Source organism: Cebus imitator, unplaced genomic scaffold (genome assembly GCF_001604975.1).
Source record: "Cebus imitator isolate Cc_AM_T3 unplaced genomic scaffold, Cebus_imitator-1.0 Scaffold336, whole genome shotgun sequence".
Classification (NCBI taxonomy): domain Eukaryota; kingdom Metazoa; phylum Chordata; class Mammalia; order Primates; family Cebidae; genus Cebus; species Cebus imitator.
Window position 1 is genome coordinate 46,068 of NW_016107651.1, and position 16,815 is coordinate 62,882.

Sequence of the window (16,815 nt, forward strand, 5' to 3'; positions counted from 1 at the left end):
TTTTCTGAGCCACATTCTCACACATGTCCTTTGGTTTGTTTTTACCTTTATGCATCTTTGCTGAGACCTTCTTCGTAAAGACATATGAAACTTGCAAGAGTATAGAGTGACGGTTTAGGGCGTGGACTTTGGAGTCATAAATATCTGGGTTAGAATCCATTTTCACCATTCACTGAGTGTTCTTGGAAAAGTCGCCTAACCCTGGTTTCTTCATCTAGAAATTGAGGATAATAATCCCTCTTGCACAAGTTGTGAGAACGAAATGAGAAACCATGTTTACCATGCTCTGCCCAGTCCCTGCATGAAGTAAATGCTCTTTAATGTTGATAGCTGTCATTAAAGGGGCCTCTTTTTTGCTGTTTTGGGCTATTCTGTTTGTTTTTTTTTAAAAAAAAAAAAAAAAGCTTAAAAGGTTCCAGGCCAGGGATGGTGGCTTACATCTGTAATCCTAGTACTTTGGAAGGCTGAGGTGGGTGGATCACCTGAGATCAGTAGTTCAAGACCAGACTGACCAACATGGTGAAACCCATTTCTACTAAAAATACAAAATTAGCCAGGTATGATGGTGCATTCGTGTAATCCCAGCTACTTGGAAGGCTGGGACAGGAGAATTGCTTGAATTCAGGAAGCAGAGGTTGCAGTGAGCCAAGATCATGCCACTGCACTCCAGTCTGGGCAACAAGAATGAAACTCCGTCTCAAAAAAAAAAAAAGTTTTCAGTATGATTGTACATTGGCATATGAAGTTAAAAATATGTAAAACACTTGGCTACATCATGTCTTACTAATTAAATACTCATGTAATCAGAGCCATTATTGTGCCTTTCATCTTGAGGTACATCACTTAGATGATGCAGTGATCTTATTTTTACTAATCATTGTTAGGAGTAATTAAACTGTCAAAACCAGTGGCAGGACTAGTTATCAGTGACTGGTTGTTTATAGTCAGACAGATGCTTGCAGTGAAACTGCTTCTTAATCTACCCATGTCTTCCCTTGCCCTCACTGTACCCCCCTCACCTGAACTTGCCAAGGACAGTGTCTGTCTTCGTCTTTCAGCCTGGGACCCGGCATGCCTATTACATTGTCCTGTATCCCAGGCAGGGCCCATAAAGCAAGAAGTGAGACAGAATATAAACATGAAGCAAGACTTCAGCTTGCAGCCTCACTCTCTGAGAGGACCAGTCTCAGTTTTAAATATCTACCGAGCTCCCATTTTACTGTAAAATACTGAAGTAGGTACTCTATGCTATATGGATGATAAACAGACATAAAACCTAAACTCTGATTGGAAAAATGAGATACAGGACAAGCATGAAAAAGTACAAACATAGAAATACCTACAAACATTATAATAATAATAGTGTCCATATGTCAGTAGATTAAATCTCTAGGTGCCTGATTTACATATTCATAACATGCCATGCAGCTAAATATACAATGTAGTCAGTAGAAGGTGGAGGGGACTTGATTTTTGAATTTTATTTTGTTTTCCTTAGATGCTGCTTAATTCTATCTAGCTTAGGAAGGGAAGTGGACAGAATTCAGGAGAGGCAAAGTGGGTGGAGTTTGTGGAGAGAGTTTTAGCATGGCGCCCTGTGGTCACCTCTCCACAAGCATTTATACCTTTCTCTGTATGAGTAGCAGATGAAATTGATAACTGAGCTGGGGAAATGGGGAGGGAAGGCCTTCATGAACAGCTGGAGGTGCAGAGCTGATCTCTGTTCCAACGTGAACACCAGCACCTCCATTCTGAGTTTGCATTGAGACAAAGCAAGAAGGTTTCCTGTGATTGAATGCATGTCCTTGTGTTTCCAGGGACACTACGATCATCAACCACTCACGGAATGGCAGCTACGGAGAGAGCTCGCTGGAGGCCCACATCTGGCAGGAGGAGGAGGAGGTGGTGCAGGCCAACAGAAGGTGTCAGGACATGGAATACACGTAAGGGATGGCCATGTGTGGTGCGTGGGGACCGCCAGCCCGTGTTTGCACTTACACTCCAGGCCTTCTAGAAAGGATTGCTTCTCTGTCTTGTTCTGAAAGGCTATGAGCATGAGATCTCCAAAAACTCTCCTCCCCAGTTGCACCAATGGGTCTGGTGCTGGAGGTTTCTGGGGAAAATTGCATGTCACCTGCAGGTTTTAAGATGCAGGCTGAGTCTAATGACAGAAGACTTTAGATGTCTGTATTATTTCTTGGTGTCTATCTCTATGACATTGTGAGCTGAAAAGGGGAAACATTATATTCCAAAGGTTCAGAGTTTTTGACCCAGAATTTATACATTCCAACCCGAAATAAAGAACATATTTCGCTAATGCACTCTTCTGATGGGCTACACAAAATTTACAGCAGACTTTTTGACATAATAAAACTAGCCTGACCCCCTTCACTACCTGAGGGCTTGTGAAGCCCTGGCATCCCTAGGCCTCTTATTTTGCAGATGTGAAAACAGGACTGAGTAGTTGAGCCATTGATAGATAGGCTCAGTGAGTTACTATCAAAGCTGTGAAAAGAAATTTTTCAGCGTTCTTCCAGAAAAATAATCTTCTACCAGAGAACCTGTCCATCTTGGTTCTTTTTTCTTAGAAAATAGTTGAAAACTCACACTGTTTGAGGCTTTAGAATTTTTATGCTTCTCTATCCCCTACCCTACCCCCCACACTCCGCCCCCTCCCACCCCAATGCTAAATCTTCTAAATATGGTCCCCAGCCTACTGGTCCAAGAATGTGGCCACAGTCATTCTAACTGTACCTCCCAAAGTCCTAGTTTCCCAAGGTGCCACAGAAGTGTACCCTTTTGATCTATTACAAAAGATCTGTCTTAACAATTTGGAGATGATCAACGTTTGAAGACTCGTACTGCACTTCATCCTCTATCCCTAAATTACACTAAAGTCCTTGGGACAGCCTGAGAGAAGTGTTTCAAGTTTTTCTAACCAAGTGGCTTTTTATTAAGACTGTTTTGTTTTGTTTTACAGTATTAAAAATCTCCATGCCAAAATCATAGAGAAGGATGCTATGATTAAGGTCTTGCAGCAGCGATCTCGTAAAGATGTTGGGAAGACAGACTCCTCTAGCTTACGTCCTGCCCGCTCCGTTCCATCCATAGCTGCGGCCACTGGGACACACTCTCGCCAGACCTCACTTACCAGCAGCCAGCTGGCTGAGGAGAAGAAGGAAGAGAAGACCTGGAAGGGGAGCATAGGTGAGCCCCACACCTCTGTTAGACGAGAATTGGAAAAGCAAGAGCAGACAGCTTCCCTGCCACTCATGGGACACAGAAATGTCCCTGAATAGTTCCTGGTCTCAGTTTAATCATTTGTGAAGTGGGGAGGAAAATCAGTCATACTTCAGTTATAGAAATTCACTGAGATATGTGGAAGCATTGTGTAAATTCTAAAGAGTGCACCACTTGAGTAGCTCTTAGCCATGGATTGACTCAGATAATAATTATCTATTATTGTTGTAAGTTGAGGTGACTCTTATAACACAAAAGGCTCTCATGGAAAAGCCTAAGGACATCATGCCTCTGAACTTGGCTCTGCTCTAGACCAGATGTATGGTGGCTCCACCTCTGCTTCCATGTCTAGAAAGGGAGGACAGTGTCTACCTGCTTTACCCCATGGAGCATGGGAGGGAAGACTGGGTTAACAGGGAGGGCACATTGGAAGAAGTGCTCTCTTGCATAAGGCGGTGGGGGTGGTAAGTTTTTGCTGTATTGTTATTGCATGGGTGGAATTTTGAGGATCATTCCCTAAGTGTGGTCTTAGCCAGGAATAGGTTTTCTGGGGGCAGTAAACCTACATGTCACCAATGTGCTTGTTGCCTGGCTGGGCTAGCAGAGCTGGAGGAGAAGCAGGCAGCCAGCCCACGCACAGGTCCTCCCCACCCTTCCCCTGCACTCTGGCCCCCCCAGGGGTCTGGCCCTTCTTTGATGCATTTCCCTGGGACAGCTTGTGTTTGTGTTTCTCTGTGGAGCTGAGAGCCAATTGTCCTCAGCATAAGACCCCATAGGAGACTGGCTGCTCTGGGCCAGAGGGGATAAAAGCCTCCATATGAACCCGACAGAGTTGGGGGAATCAAAGGCTCCCAGCCAGAATCTCTGTTTGAAGTTTCTCCACTGGTAGCTTCAACAGCACCTGCCCTCAAAGGAAATGCACTTCGAAAATGATGTGTGTGGACAGCAGCTGAGATCATCAAAGACTGTCCCAAGGACATTTAGCTGCCAACCCAGTGAGAGAGCTGGGAGACAGGCCTGGTTAAGGAGTTTGAAATTTGCTCAGCGGTGGTAGAAACCTCCCTGGGAGTCGCCTGTTTGTGACCTGCAGCCAGGCAGGCATCTCTGGTGTCTATGCCTGTATCCCCAAGGACCTAGCATGTCTAAACCAGGCCTAGGAGCCAGAGGAGTTGTCTAAAGGAAGAGCTGCTATGTTCCCTGCACTGATATTCCTCCTCATTGTTGTCATTGGTGTCTACATGTCTCAAACACAGGGAGGGACTCGCTGAGGGAATGAGGCAGGTTCATGGGCGACTGCAGAGTTCCCCCCATGTTGTCACCATTGCTTACCTGAGGGGCTCTGGAAGGAGGTGGAGGTGACAATGGATATCTTCCTGATTGTCCACGGGCTGCCAAGAGCTATGGCTGGCTAGTGACTTATTCAACCTGTCATCCCCTACAAGGATATCCTGCAGACTCTGGAGTTTCCACAGGCTGGGTGATGAAGCGGAAAGAGCATAGGTTGGACTCCAAAGTCATACACAGCTGGGTTTGAATCCCATTTCTGCTGCTTCTTAGCTATGAGATGCTAGTTTTTCTGAGCTTCCATTTTCTTCTCTGTAAGACAGACGATAAGGCCTGCCTCACAGGAATGCCATGCAGTATGAAGTGAGATGATGTGAGAAGCACATACAAAGGTTTTTGCTGCTCACTGTGGTCTGTGGGCCAGTGGCACCAACCAGCACCATTGGGGAGCTTCTTAGAAATCCAGAATCCCAGGCCTTGGCTGCTGGATCAGGTCTTCCTTTTAACAATATAGCTAAGTCATTGGTATGCACATTGCATTTTGAAAAGCACTGCCTCTGACAAACTGAACTGCCCTAAGTTATGAATGGGCGCTTAAAACAGCCCTGACAAAGATACTTTATGAATTGCTGGCTATCTACAAGATAAGAAAACAAATACTTGATTGTGCATACCACAGTATCTGTAGGCTGGTGTTCTAGGGTGCTGGCACTTTCTTGCATATGTTCTATATTTAAAAATAAAAAGTTATCCTCCTGCCCAGCTTTCCAGGAAAGCTCTGAGGAAAATGGATACCTCTGCACACCATGCTTCCGTTTTCCATAGCCAGCATGCCCTCTTCCCCACCCCCGCCTCACTACTCTTGGGGAAGGGGATAAGGAGAGGGGCTAAATAGCCTTTCCTAAGAGCCTGGCTGGCTTTCTGCTTCTTGGAGGCTACAGTTCCACTGCAGAAACATGCAGGTAGCATGTTTATCTTTGAACCCAGGCCCGTGGGAGACCATCCATCCATTACAAGGAGTGGGGTGGAATTGTGAACTATTCAGAAGAGCAGCAAGCCAATGGGAACGTGTCTAGGACCAGGGAAGCCTTGTAGTTTTCCTTAAGCACACAGCCATGCTTCAGGCCAGCCCACTGGGCCACTTTGGGGACAGCAAGCATGGTCTCTAGAAGGCCTTGCAGGAACCTCCCTACCCCTCCTGCTCTGGGAATTGGCACTTCTCTGTTCTTCCATACCACCCTGCGAATAATTGTATCCTACAGTTTATATATTAAATTATAATCCATTTACTTGACACCTACTTCTCCACTCAAGAAAAAAAAAAAAAACCTATGTTTTTTTAGGAAGGGAACTAACTAACTAGGTCTTTCATTTTTTATTTACTCAGTATTTGTCATTTTATCAGTCTTATAATAAGTGTTTATTAAATGCTTGGTGAATGAATCAATGAATGATTGAAGCAATCATAAGTCAACAAGGAACAGATCTCTAAAACTAGTTTTTGTTTTTTTCAAAAAAAGAAAAACGAAAAAAAAAAAAAAAAAAAAAAAAAAAAAAAAAAAAAAAAAAAAAAAAAAAAAAAAAAAGAACATCATTGAAAAATCTGTTCTCTGCCCTCAGGATTGCTGCTGGGGAAGGAGCACTACGAACATGCCTCCACCCTGCTGCCACCACCCCCGCCCACCTCAGCACTGTCCCCCACAGCCTCCACCACGGCAGCCAGCAGTGCCCACGCCAAGACAGGCAGCAAGGACAGCAGCACACAGACCGACAAGAGTGCTGAGCTCTTCTGGCCCAACATGGCTTCCCTCCCCAGCCGCGGCCGTCTGAGCACGACCCCTGCTCACAGCCCGGTCCTGAAACACCCAGCGGCCAAAGGGAGCACAGAGAAACTGGGTACGTGGGCTATCCCACCTTGATATCCCTGAAAACCGGAGAACTGTCTGGCCTAAGAGAGTCTTTTGTTGAGCTAGAAAGGGAGCAGGAGCACCCATCAGCCCTTACTCTGTGGGGATATTTATGAGTGTGGCTATCCTAATGCACTTAGGCTATGTGTGCCCTTTCTTATTATGGGAATAAAATGTGTATAGACGCATCTAGTTTATTACTATTTGAAATGAGTGCACAGCTCGAGACTACCCTGGCAATTCATGCTTTTTAACTATCCCTTCCCCAGAAGAAGTGACAACAGATTCTGAGGGATGATAGGTACTGAACTCCCTCCGGTATGTTTGGGAGCCAAAATAAGGCACCGGGTACATTAAAAGCACAAGTTCACTGTTGCCTTCAGGGTGCTGACTTGCCAGGATTCTGGCCTCAGTGGAGGACATCCCAATGGAAGGAGAAAATCGATTGAGCTGCAGAGTCTGTTAATTTGTGACACAGCACTTGGGCCAGGATGAATTAGCTGTTTAAAATATTTAAGGGAGGACAGCTTGGGAGAGGTGAGCCTTGCAGTGAGTCCTGAAGTGTCCTGGGTAAGAATAGACCTGGCTTTGCACTAATCATGGTCACAGAGACCTCCCTTTTTGGGAATTCTTTTGAGGAGGTACAGGCTATGTGGGGCCTAAGTTAAAGGTTTCCTCCAACGGGGTTGTTTATTTTCACCTTTCAAAGTAGACAAGTAAATATAATGTCGCCACTTTTTAAAGATGTAATTCTTTTCTGAGTAAGCCAGAGAACATGTAAAAAGTGCCTGGCTCAGAGTATGCACCTGATAGTTTTGAGTAGAGGGTATGAGGGGCTCCTGCACAGAGTGCCACTGTCATCCTCACCCTCTAAAACCTCTCGCATAACCATCCTTGTTTGTATTTGTGTCTGAATCCTGGCTCAGTCATTCTGCATGTTCCCGCTGTGGGCTGGATCATCTCACATGCACTATGGTGAGAATCCTGGGTGTGCAGTGGTATTGGACGTGGGTCCATTTTAGAGAGCTTGGAAAGCCTATGCCCCTCCTGTGGAATGGGCAGTTGATGTTTCCCCTCTATTTGGCAGAGAACTCTCCTGGCCACGGAAAATCACCTGACCACAGAGGCCGGGTCAGCAGCTTGCTGCACAAGCCCGAGTTCCCCGATGGAGAGATGATGGAAGTCCTCATCTAACTGCCATCTCTGTGGAATTTCAGAACGGAACATTGACAAACAAGGAAAGTGGCAGAGAAAGAAGAAAGATCTAGAAGGTCGTAGATGGGAAATCAGGAATGATTTCAACTGATAAAGATTTCAGACTCATAAGAACACATTTTATAAGTGTTAAACACGAAAACAGGAGACCTACGTGACTGAAGATAGAAGAGAACGCAATGGATTTTATTGGACATGGTGGAAGAGAAAAGAGGCATGTAGGTTTGCAAACAAAGTTAAGACATAGGAAATGGAATTTTTCATTGTACAGAAAATATATCTCTTGGGGAGGGCCTGTGTATCCCTATTCACTGATTATAAACAGATAAACCCAAATGTAGATCTTCCTTGGAATACCCCCATTCTCCTTGCCTCTTAGCATGTTTGGTTTAAGAAGAGCCTCCAAGAAATTTTGAAGGCCTGTCTTGGCATAATGCAATGTCACCTGTGCCAACCATGGAGTGTCCCTTGTGTGTGAGTGTGGCAGTGAGAAGCAGCATGGAGGGCGAGGGGGATTTGAAAGGTGGTCTTCACCTAATTATCTGTTTGGTTTGGATTTTCAAGAGATTATTGGGCTTTTTAGCTTTTCTGAATTCTGCTGTGTTTTCTAAGCAGGATGGATTATGGTCTCGGTCCTCATCCATCCTGACTTCTGAGTTCAGCTCTGTCTCTGCCTTACTGTCTTTAATTTTATTTTTTGTTGTTCCTTTATTTTTTTTTTCTTTTTAATAAGACATAGCAGAATTCCTTAGGTATGGGATTTATGAAAGCAGTACCTGTCATCATTCCTGCTGTGTTTGATAGTGACCAGCAGGACAAAGCCACATGCCAACTTCTTGGCTACTTCACATTTGTGCAGCTGGGTTGCAGCTTTGAACCTCATTCAGACTGTGAACTAAGCAAGCTTTGAGGAGGCAGGAGATTCCGTGGGTCCCTGTGACATCTGGCATTAAGATCATGGCACTTGCTTTTTTTGTCTCTCACATGGGCTCTCTTGCAAGGAGCTTGACATTTCCAAACTCCATTGCTCTGTTGGAGAACACTTAGGACAGCACTCCAAGGAAACAGATGCCAATTTACAGTTGTCTCAGTGGTTTCCAGAATCTCACCAGGCTCCCGTATACCTTCTTGTATTGCGGCTCATGAGTGTATTCACACTCTTTCCTTCCCCATGCACACCTCTGCTTGCTCTCGATCAGCAGCCAGACCTCCGTGGCACCAGGTTGTCTCTGTTGTGAACTTCTTTTGTAACCTACCAGACCAGAGTATATACAGTGTGGTCAGGTTTTTCAGGATTTCAGTTTTGAGGCAGTTTATTCAAAGTGAGACAGAAGTGCCATGGAAAGAGCCAGGAGTGTGTTAAGTGGTGGGTCCTATACCTCTGCTGTGACATTGCATGTTCAACTCTTCAGACACTGGCTTCCTTTACAAATCTAGAAGGTGCTGGATTAGAAAAGAGGAGAAACTCATCAGGCTATCAGAGTGATGCTCCTACAGGGTCCTGATGTTTCTGTCCCTCCAGGTCATCTTGGATCAGTGTTTTCCCAGTTCCCTTTCCTCATGCTTGCTTCGAGGAAGAAAAAAAGGGGGTCCCTTTTCCAAGCACCTTCTAAATGAAACACTCAAGACAGTGCTACTCAGGGAACTTTGCTTGGGTAGCTTATTTTAGGACTGGTTCTGAGTGTGTAACCTTGGTAAAGTTATAGCCTCCCCAAATTCAGATGATAGAAGGAAGACAAGATGTATAGACTGGAGAGGGGAGGGAAGAAATCAGTGGCTTTGGCCAGCCTCTCTGCCACCCAGTATGACAGAGGAGTGGGAACCAGCCCTCTGGAGCTCTGCTTTGCCGTAGGCACTGCACATTGTGCCACCTACTCATCATCTCCTCTAGTCTTACATTGAGCATCGGAGTACACGTTGTGCAGACGGGGGAAACTGAGGAGCTCTGAGAGGCTGAGCATTGAGCTTGCCCCATGCCCTAGGGTGTGGGAAGAGGGCACAGGAAGCCTCATCCATGGGGGAAAGGGTCGAGGATGGACATGGGTGGGAAGAAGGCAGAGAGATCCCATCCTAATCTCTGTTACCACCTTGTTTCATAGGGGGTGAGGTTAGGACGTGGCAGCTAACTCTCTTAAGGACATTCTAACCTCAGGTTATGTTGGGTATGGACCAACATAAACTGAGATCAGAATGTCCTTAGGTCTGGGCCACTCCAAGCTTGGGCTGCCTCCCTTAGACATAGGTTAGAGTGAGAGACCCAGCTCTTTCTCCCAAAGCCTGGTCTTCATGCCCCAGACACCTCATTGCCCCAATCAGATATAAGACTCACTTACTCTTCGAGGTCCCCCTGAACTGCCAAGTGTTTTAATTGTCAGAAAACAAACGAACACACTGCCATGTTTCAGGGTTTCAAGTGTGTTGTACTGTGGACTTTGACAATATTTTTTTTCTCTTAACCTACCAAGACTCTTCCTTAAGAACAAGATCTATAGCTTTAAAATGCCTTCTTCTATGGGAAATTTCCTGCCAAGCCAGGGCACTAAATACTTTCATCGTCATAGCTTTCCTGAAGTCTGGACATATACTGAGCACCTGCTCTGAGTTCTGGGCAGCTTACAGTATCTTAAACAGATTTTCAGAAAAAATAATGCTAGCTGTATTTTCTAGTGCCAATTGTATACCAACAGTGTAGTAAGTACCTTTTTTAATTAGTCCTCAACCTACCTGCAGTACAGGGGGTGAACTTATTATTCTGATTTCACTGATGAAGAAATGGGCTCAGAAAGGTTAAGTCCCTTCCTGAAATCTCACATCCAGGAGAAGCTAGGATGATTTAAAACAAAGTTTGGAGAGGCGCTGGGCTCTGCATCCTCTAACATGTGGCACTGCACCTTGGCAGTCTCTATCTCCATCTGTGATATGTGTGCACATGCATACCTACACGCACACACACACACACACACACACACACACAGAGCTATCACACATCTCAGAGCCTAAGAAATAGGACTAAGCCCAGAACTCATAGAATTGCCTGTAAATGCTAGGCACAGATGGAAATTATTATGTTCCACCAAAAGCACAGCTGCAAACTATACTTACAAAATACTTCTGCACTTCCCAGAGACCTGGACTTCAAACTTGCCCAGTGGCGCCTGATTATAGAACTTGAGCATCCTGTCTCAGGGTGAAGGGGAGAGGCTCTGGCTTCACGAGAAGGTATGCCAGCGTTGTTCTGCTTCACCCTAGACTGTGTTGTCTGTCAGTTTCTGTGTGCTGCCAGGATATTATATGGAATTTGAGAAGTTGGAGTCAGGTCTCTGACACTAGAGTTTCACTAAGTAGGTGGTTCTGTGCATAAGAACTGTTACTGTCTGCAGGTTCCTATAGCTAAGCTGCCAAGAAAAACACATTATTTTCCAAAACTTTCAGAGCATGTGCAGAACACTTTCTTAGCATTTTCTTCCCTCAGCATTTTCTCTGCTTCCCAGAAGCTGGCAGCCAATGGTAATGTGGAGTTCAGCATATTCTAACCACACACGCAGGGCAGGGCTGCCTTGGCCCCCCTCAGGCGTTCGTTGGGAGAGCAGGCAGTGGTGGAGCTCTTCTGGGTGAAGTCTTCTGGAGTTGCTCTTTGGAACTCACGTATGAGTTTGACTCCACAAGTCTTGGCATAGATTCTGAAACAGTTGCACCAAATTAGTTCTGAATGTGGAACAGAGAATTCAGTGTGTCTGTTACTCAGGTAGGAGGTGCTCAGAATGTCCCGTGCAGAGCAGCCAGTCATTACTCCTGTTTGTTCTCACCTGGGTGTGCATCCTCATGCTGCAGTGGCTGTAGCACCTTCATGCCAGGTGCTGACAGAGTGGGAAATTCTCCTCACCGGCCTGAGTCCCAGAGACTTAAGGAAACAGACTTCAGGTAGGGCTGCGGATCTAGAAAGCAGTGGATAATAGATTGGGGCATTAAAAGCTTTTGATGCGGGGGGCTCATGCTTAGACTGCAGGGAGTTGTGCTGAGCAAATAGATGTGTTTTTCAAAACCAGAGTATTGCCCCGTGTCCGCACTGGAGTTAAGTGGACATGCTTCTCTGTGTTCTCTGAATGATCTTGCACTCCTCTTAAGTGAAGGAGTTCCATGGCCATAGTCAGTGAGATCCCACAAATGTTTTTAAATGAGTAAGGCTTTAAGTAGTCACAGAGTATCCAGCCTACCATTGACTTCTCCACATCCTAAAACCTGAGGCAGCCGTGGTACATGCTTTATAAATGTTTCGTTTCTTTTTTGTTGTTGTTTAAGTAATTAAAGTGTTTAAAATATCTTCATTAGATGTGACGATTGTTTAATGGGTTTGCCTCTGACATGTGGCTCCATGGGAGACAGGCAAAGTAATTAAGAAGTTACCAGAAGTTGGTCAGCTAAGGGAGTGCAAAAGTTAGCATTTCAGTAAGTGAACTTCTCCTGGAACAAACAAGCAATTTTTCTCTTTATTTTAAGTAATATACCCTTTTCTCACTTAGTAATTTAATGGTACTTGAAGACATGTGTATAAGTGAGTGTATACATATGAGGTATGACTACACGGTTGTTTGTGGGAATTTCTTTTCTTAACGTACAGAATATCAAAGTGTTTCATGTCACCCCACCCTCCTTAAATAGTGTCTTTTGGGAGACCATGTGCGGATTGGCTATAGTGCTGCCAAGTAAAAGTATCTTGGGAACTCCTCTATTAGAATGGCCTTCAGGGCTTGGCACGTTCCTTTGGTTTCCCCTTAGAGATGAGAAATCTTCCTCCTTTGAGGATGGATTTAAGTTCTGAAAATAATCTCAAGTACTTTATAGCACAGTCGGATGAATAAAGATGGCAATTAAGGTAAGTCAGACCATTTTCGTTTCCTAAAAAATCCCTAAGAAATTTCTTGGAATGAGTCTCTGGACTCAGAGCCTCTCAAATTGTCCACTTCAAGGGAGGACCATCCTCATTAGCACACAGATTTTTGAAAACTGCTTGTCTTGCCATGCCTCTTATGTGTTCACATCTCTGCATACACTACAGACATAAGTGCATATTCATTAATATAAACGTCTGGTAGGTATTCTGTAAAACCATGTTTACTTTAGTGCATGTTATTGTCATGTTATGATGTGACTGGGGTGTTTGTCATGAAACTTTGCTTCTTCACAGAATTAGAATACTGCTCTCTCTATATTGAAGTACATATGCAGCATTTTCTTGTATCAGCTCCCAAAGCCTGGATGCCCAGTGTTGTGTTTACATGTGATTGTGCCTAGGAGTCTGTTCACATAGAGACACCTGTAAGTATTTATTACAAAACAAAATGTAAGCAAATATATCCACATTGGTTTTAATTGAATCAAGGTGTTTTTTTTTTCCCTTTGAGGAGAAACAGGGAGCCTCCTCCTCCATGAGCACTTACAGAATTGTGTAAAATTCTGTGCACCAAGGGCAAGCACGGGCGCCTGATTTCAGCCCACCTGCTGCCACTGCCCTCCCACCTGCTCTGTGTGTGTGCATCACTGTGCTTGGTGGCAGTGTGCTGTGCTCATGCCAGGCTCTTCCCAGCAGACTCTGGTATCTGGCAGTAATGTCTGGCATCTTTGTATTGCCATTCTGTGTTGAGGGGTGGTGTACATGGCTGTACAGCCAGATGGGTCTGTGCACCAGTGTGGGGAGTCCAAGAACACTGCCAGTCCCCCACAGCAAATATTGATGCTGTTGGTCAGCCAAAGATTTTCCTCTTCTTTGCTGCTTAAACTTGTGCCTTAATATTGTACATAATAAATGGATAAAATAGCTCTTCCCTCTCGCTTGCTCTTTTCTTCCTTAAAGAACTTATGAACTTGTGCTCAATAAATGTTTCATTTCATTTTACTCCACTTACTGTTTTGCTTCAGAGGCCCTCAGCTCCCCCCTTGTGGGCCTCACGCCGACACCAACACACAGCTCTTGACTCTGAGGAGGAAATGAATCATCCAGACCACCGCAGCTTGCAGCCCGCCCACTCCTGGCTCCTCCAGACAAATAAGGAGAAAGGAAACGCAGGGAGACTGTGGGCCCTGGTGTCCACTTTGATCGCATGTGAGTGAACACATACATATGAGTGTCCACTTTTGGGGGTTCCTCAATTGAGAGCCTGCAAATGATCACTGTAAACTGGCTGTCCCAGGAATTCACCCAGGCAGTCTGGAGTCAGCCATGCCTCTGAATCTAAGGATGGAAATGGGAGATGGGAGCTGTTTTGTTAGCATCTTGGGGCACATGAGAAAAAAGTGGGGCTTTGGTGGAAAGGAGTCACGTGGTAAATGGGTGAAATCCAAGCCAGGAGCCTCGGGGACTAACGCAGAACAGAGTAAGACTCATGAGAATCTCTATGTGAAGGCCCCTCGCCTGGGATCACTGTGTTTAAGAGAGGGTGGTGCCTGCTGTTTATTCTCTGGTGATGCCTTTTCAGCAGAAGCCTCTCTCCTTCTTGCCCACCCCCAATCCTAGCATAGGAAAAGCTTCCTAGATGTGAGCTCTGGGAGAGTGTGAAGGATGGATCTCTAGCCCCCCAATAATCACTGGTGTGATTTATATGCATTATCTTCTTTAATCACAACCTCGTCATCATCCCCACTTTAAACCCCAGGAGACTGAAACTCAGAAAACCTTGGGCAAATAATGTGCAAAAGATGGCAGGTCTACCTGATGCAGAGCCCAGGCACTGGCATGTGGGAGGTGGGTGGGTGCTGGGAGGCAGGAGAGCTCATGCTCCTGTCTGCCTGGCTTCTTGCCTGTCCTGCTTCCATCTTGAAGAATCATCTGCAAGGAGTGCCATCTGTGCCTGCGTGCAAATATGACTCCATTCCTGTAAAATGAACCCTTGTAGCTCCATAGTCTCCACCTGTCAGGATGACTTGGGGAAGACAGCTGGAGGACTACATTTGTGTTTAGGGTTTGGATGACCTTTCCAGGTTGTCACCTCCCCATGCTGATCCCACACATGTACATCATGCTAGGCACCCCCTGAGCTCTGACCTTTCTCTTGGCCCCTTGTACATCGCAGGAGAGAAGTCCCCAGTCCCAGCAGTTCTGTGTAGCCATTCCAAGTGGTACATGTCTGCGCCCTGAAGGAACACTGGCCTCCATTCTGACATCTGGGCTGGGGCCTCAGGAACCAAGAGAGAGCAATGCCTTTTAAGTTGCCCAGGTTCATCATGATAAGGAGTTAGGTCACAAATGGAAAATAAATCAGAAGCGATGAAATTCCTTTCTTAAATTTCTGTGTTGTCAAAATAAGCTTTCTGTCATTGAAGAATGTCGTTATGGTTTACTGTTTCTGTTGCCTTTTTATCAAGCATGACAGTGTGTCTTTGATGTGCATCTTTTATCTGCCTGTTCCTGGCAGGCAGACACCTAAGACCATTCCAGCTGAGCCAGGACTCCCTCTCTTAGTGAGTCTATCATCCTCAAATTTCCTCTTTTTGGAATATTGGGAGATATATAGGTGATTTTTTTAGATTGAACCTGGAATTTATGGGAACCTGGGAAGCCCTCTATATCTAATATGGAGTTCCATCTATATCTAATATGGAGTTCCATCTATATCTAATATGGAGTTCCATCTATATCTAATATGGAGTTCCATCTAAGGGTGACTCTCCTCAAGTTTTTAGAGACTCATCATGTGTACACAGATAATATAAGGATCATAGACTACATCACTGAGTGCTTTGGAGTATGGTAATATTAAGTGTAGTCTTATTGTTAGAAACTAACAATGCCTAACTTTGTGTCCTGATGGTTTTTGCCTCTCTGAATGTGCAAGTGAGGCAAGATCTAAGTTTTATTGAGTTGGCTTTGGAATAATATTTCATCTTAAGAACCCCAGGGGTAGGTATTATGGGACATTATTACCCCTACACGTCAAATGAGGAAATAGACTCAAGAAAAGTGAGTGTACACTTGGCTCTGCAGTAGAAACTAGTCCTGCTCATTTCTAAAGCCTCCACTCTCTCTCTGCACTGAATTGTTGCCTTTGACTTTGGTTGGTTTTTTTGTTTGTTTGCTTGTGTTTGTTTATTTAATCATTCTAAAGAGAATTGGTAAGCAGATGGCTAATTGAAAAAACATCACTGAGGCTCTTTTTGGAAATGTGACTTTTTTTTTCAGCCAAAGGCATATACTGACAGGCTGGATCAGTGGCTCTGGTCTGTGAGATGTATACTTAATTTTTACCTGCTAGACTTTGTTTATTAACACTCACCTGGCTGGCAGCATGGTGGAGAAGGGACCAACAGGCAGAAGCTGTGTCAGGTCCGCACTGGGGCTGGGGGCCTGCTCTTGGTTTTCCTCAGGTACATTGTAAAGCCACAGAACTTGTGGTCCAGGAATGCTGAGTATAAAATGGAAATGTCTGGCCATCTAATGAAGTCCTTGATTGTACCTGACAGGCATCTATGCCTGGTTTCCCAATCACCTGAACCTTGGTGCCTTCCCTTCCATATTTACAGTTCTGCTTCTGCGCCATCTACTTCGTCATCTCTGCTAGGGATCCCAGTCACCTTGGGCTCCTCCCCTACTCTCTCATTTAGCTAGCTGGTCACCTGTTCTTGCCCATTCCATCCTCCCACGTTGCTTCTGTACTTTCATTTTCTCTATCCCCATGACTTTCGTTCAAGACTTCATGTCTCACATGGACAATTACAGTAGGCTTCTGTCTACCATCTCTTCCTACTCTATCCAGAGAAGCAAGAGTAATAATGACATTTATTGATTGTTGTTATGCACCCAACCTCCTGTGAGCTTTTCCTATATTAGCACATTGAATTCTTAGAATCACTATGAGTATAGCTCCATTGTACGGATGGAAAAACTAAGAAGCAGGGAAGTTAAGCCTCTTGCCCAAAGTCGTAGAGCTTGCGAGTGGCAGGGCTGGGATTCAAGTCCAGATAGATTGGCTCTAGAGCCTCTAGACCACCCTATTCTTCCCTAACCTCAGTTTCTAGAGGCATGTTGATAATGTCACTCTGTTTAGGGTAATTGCCGCAACATTATTAGCTTCCTGTGACCTTCAGGATAAAGCTACGGCATTCATGCCCTGCACAGTCTGACCCCACTTCCCTTTCTATCTCTACCTTCAAGTCGCTCTAGGAGCCACACTCTGCC

General features: G+C 45.0%; 1 protein-coding gene across 1 annotated transcript in view; it reads left to right on the top strand.

Annotated features, from left to right (window-relative positions):
* Window positions 1–13,468, top strand: part of LOC108287090 (angiomotin-like protein 1) — a 56,868-nt gene extending 43,400 nt beyond the window's left edge. The window contains exons 7-10 of the mRNA XM_017505258.2: window positions 1,818–1,943; window positions 2,981–3,207; window positions 6,145–6,420; window positions 7,519–13,468. Coding sequence (XP_017360747.1) covers window positions 1,818–1,943; window positions 2,981–3,207; window positions 6,145–6,420; window positions 7,519–7,625 — 736 coding nt within the window. The 3' untranslated portion in view covers window positions 7,626–13,468. The remainder of the gene's footprint in view (window positions 1–1,817; window positions 1,944–2,980; window positions 3,208–6,144; window positions 6,421–7,518) is intronic.
* Window positions 13,469–16,815: the final 3,347 nt, after the last annotated feature.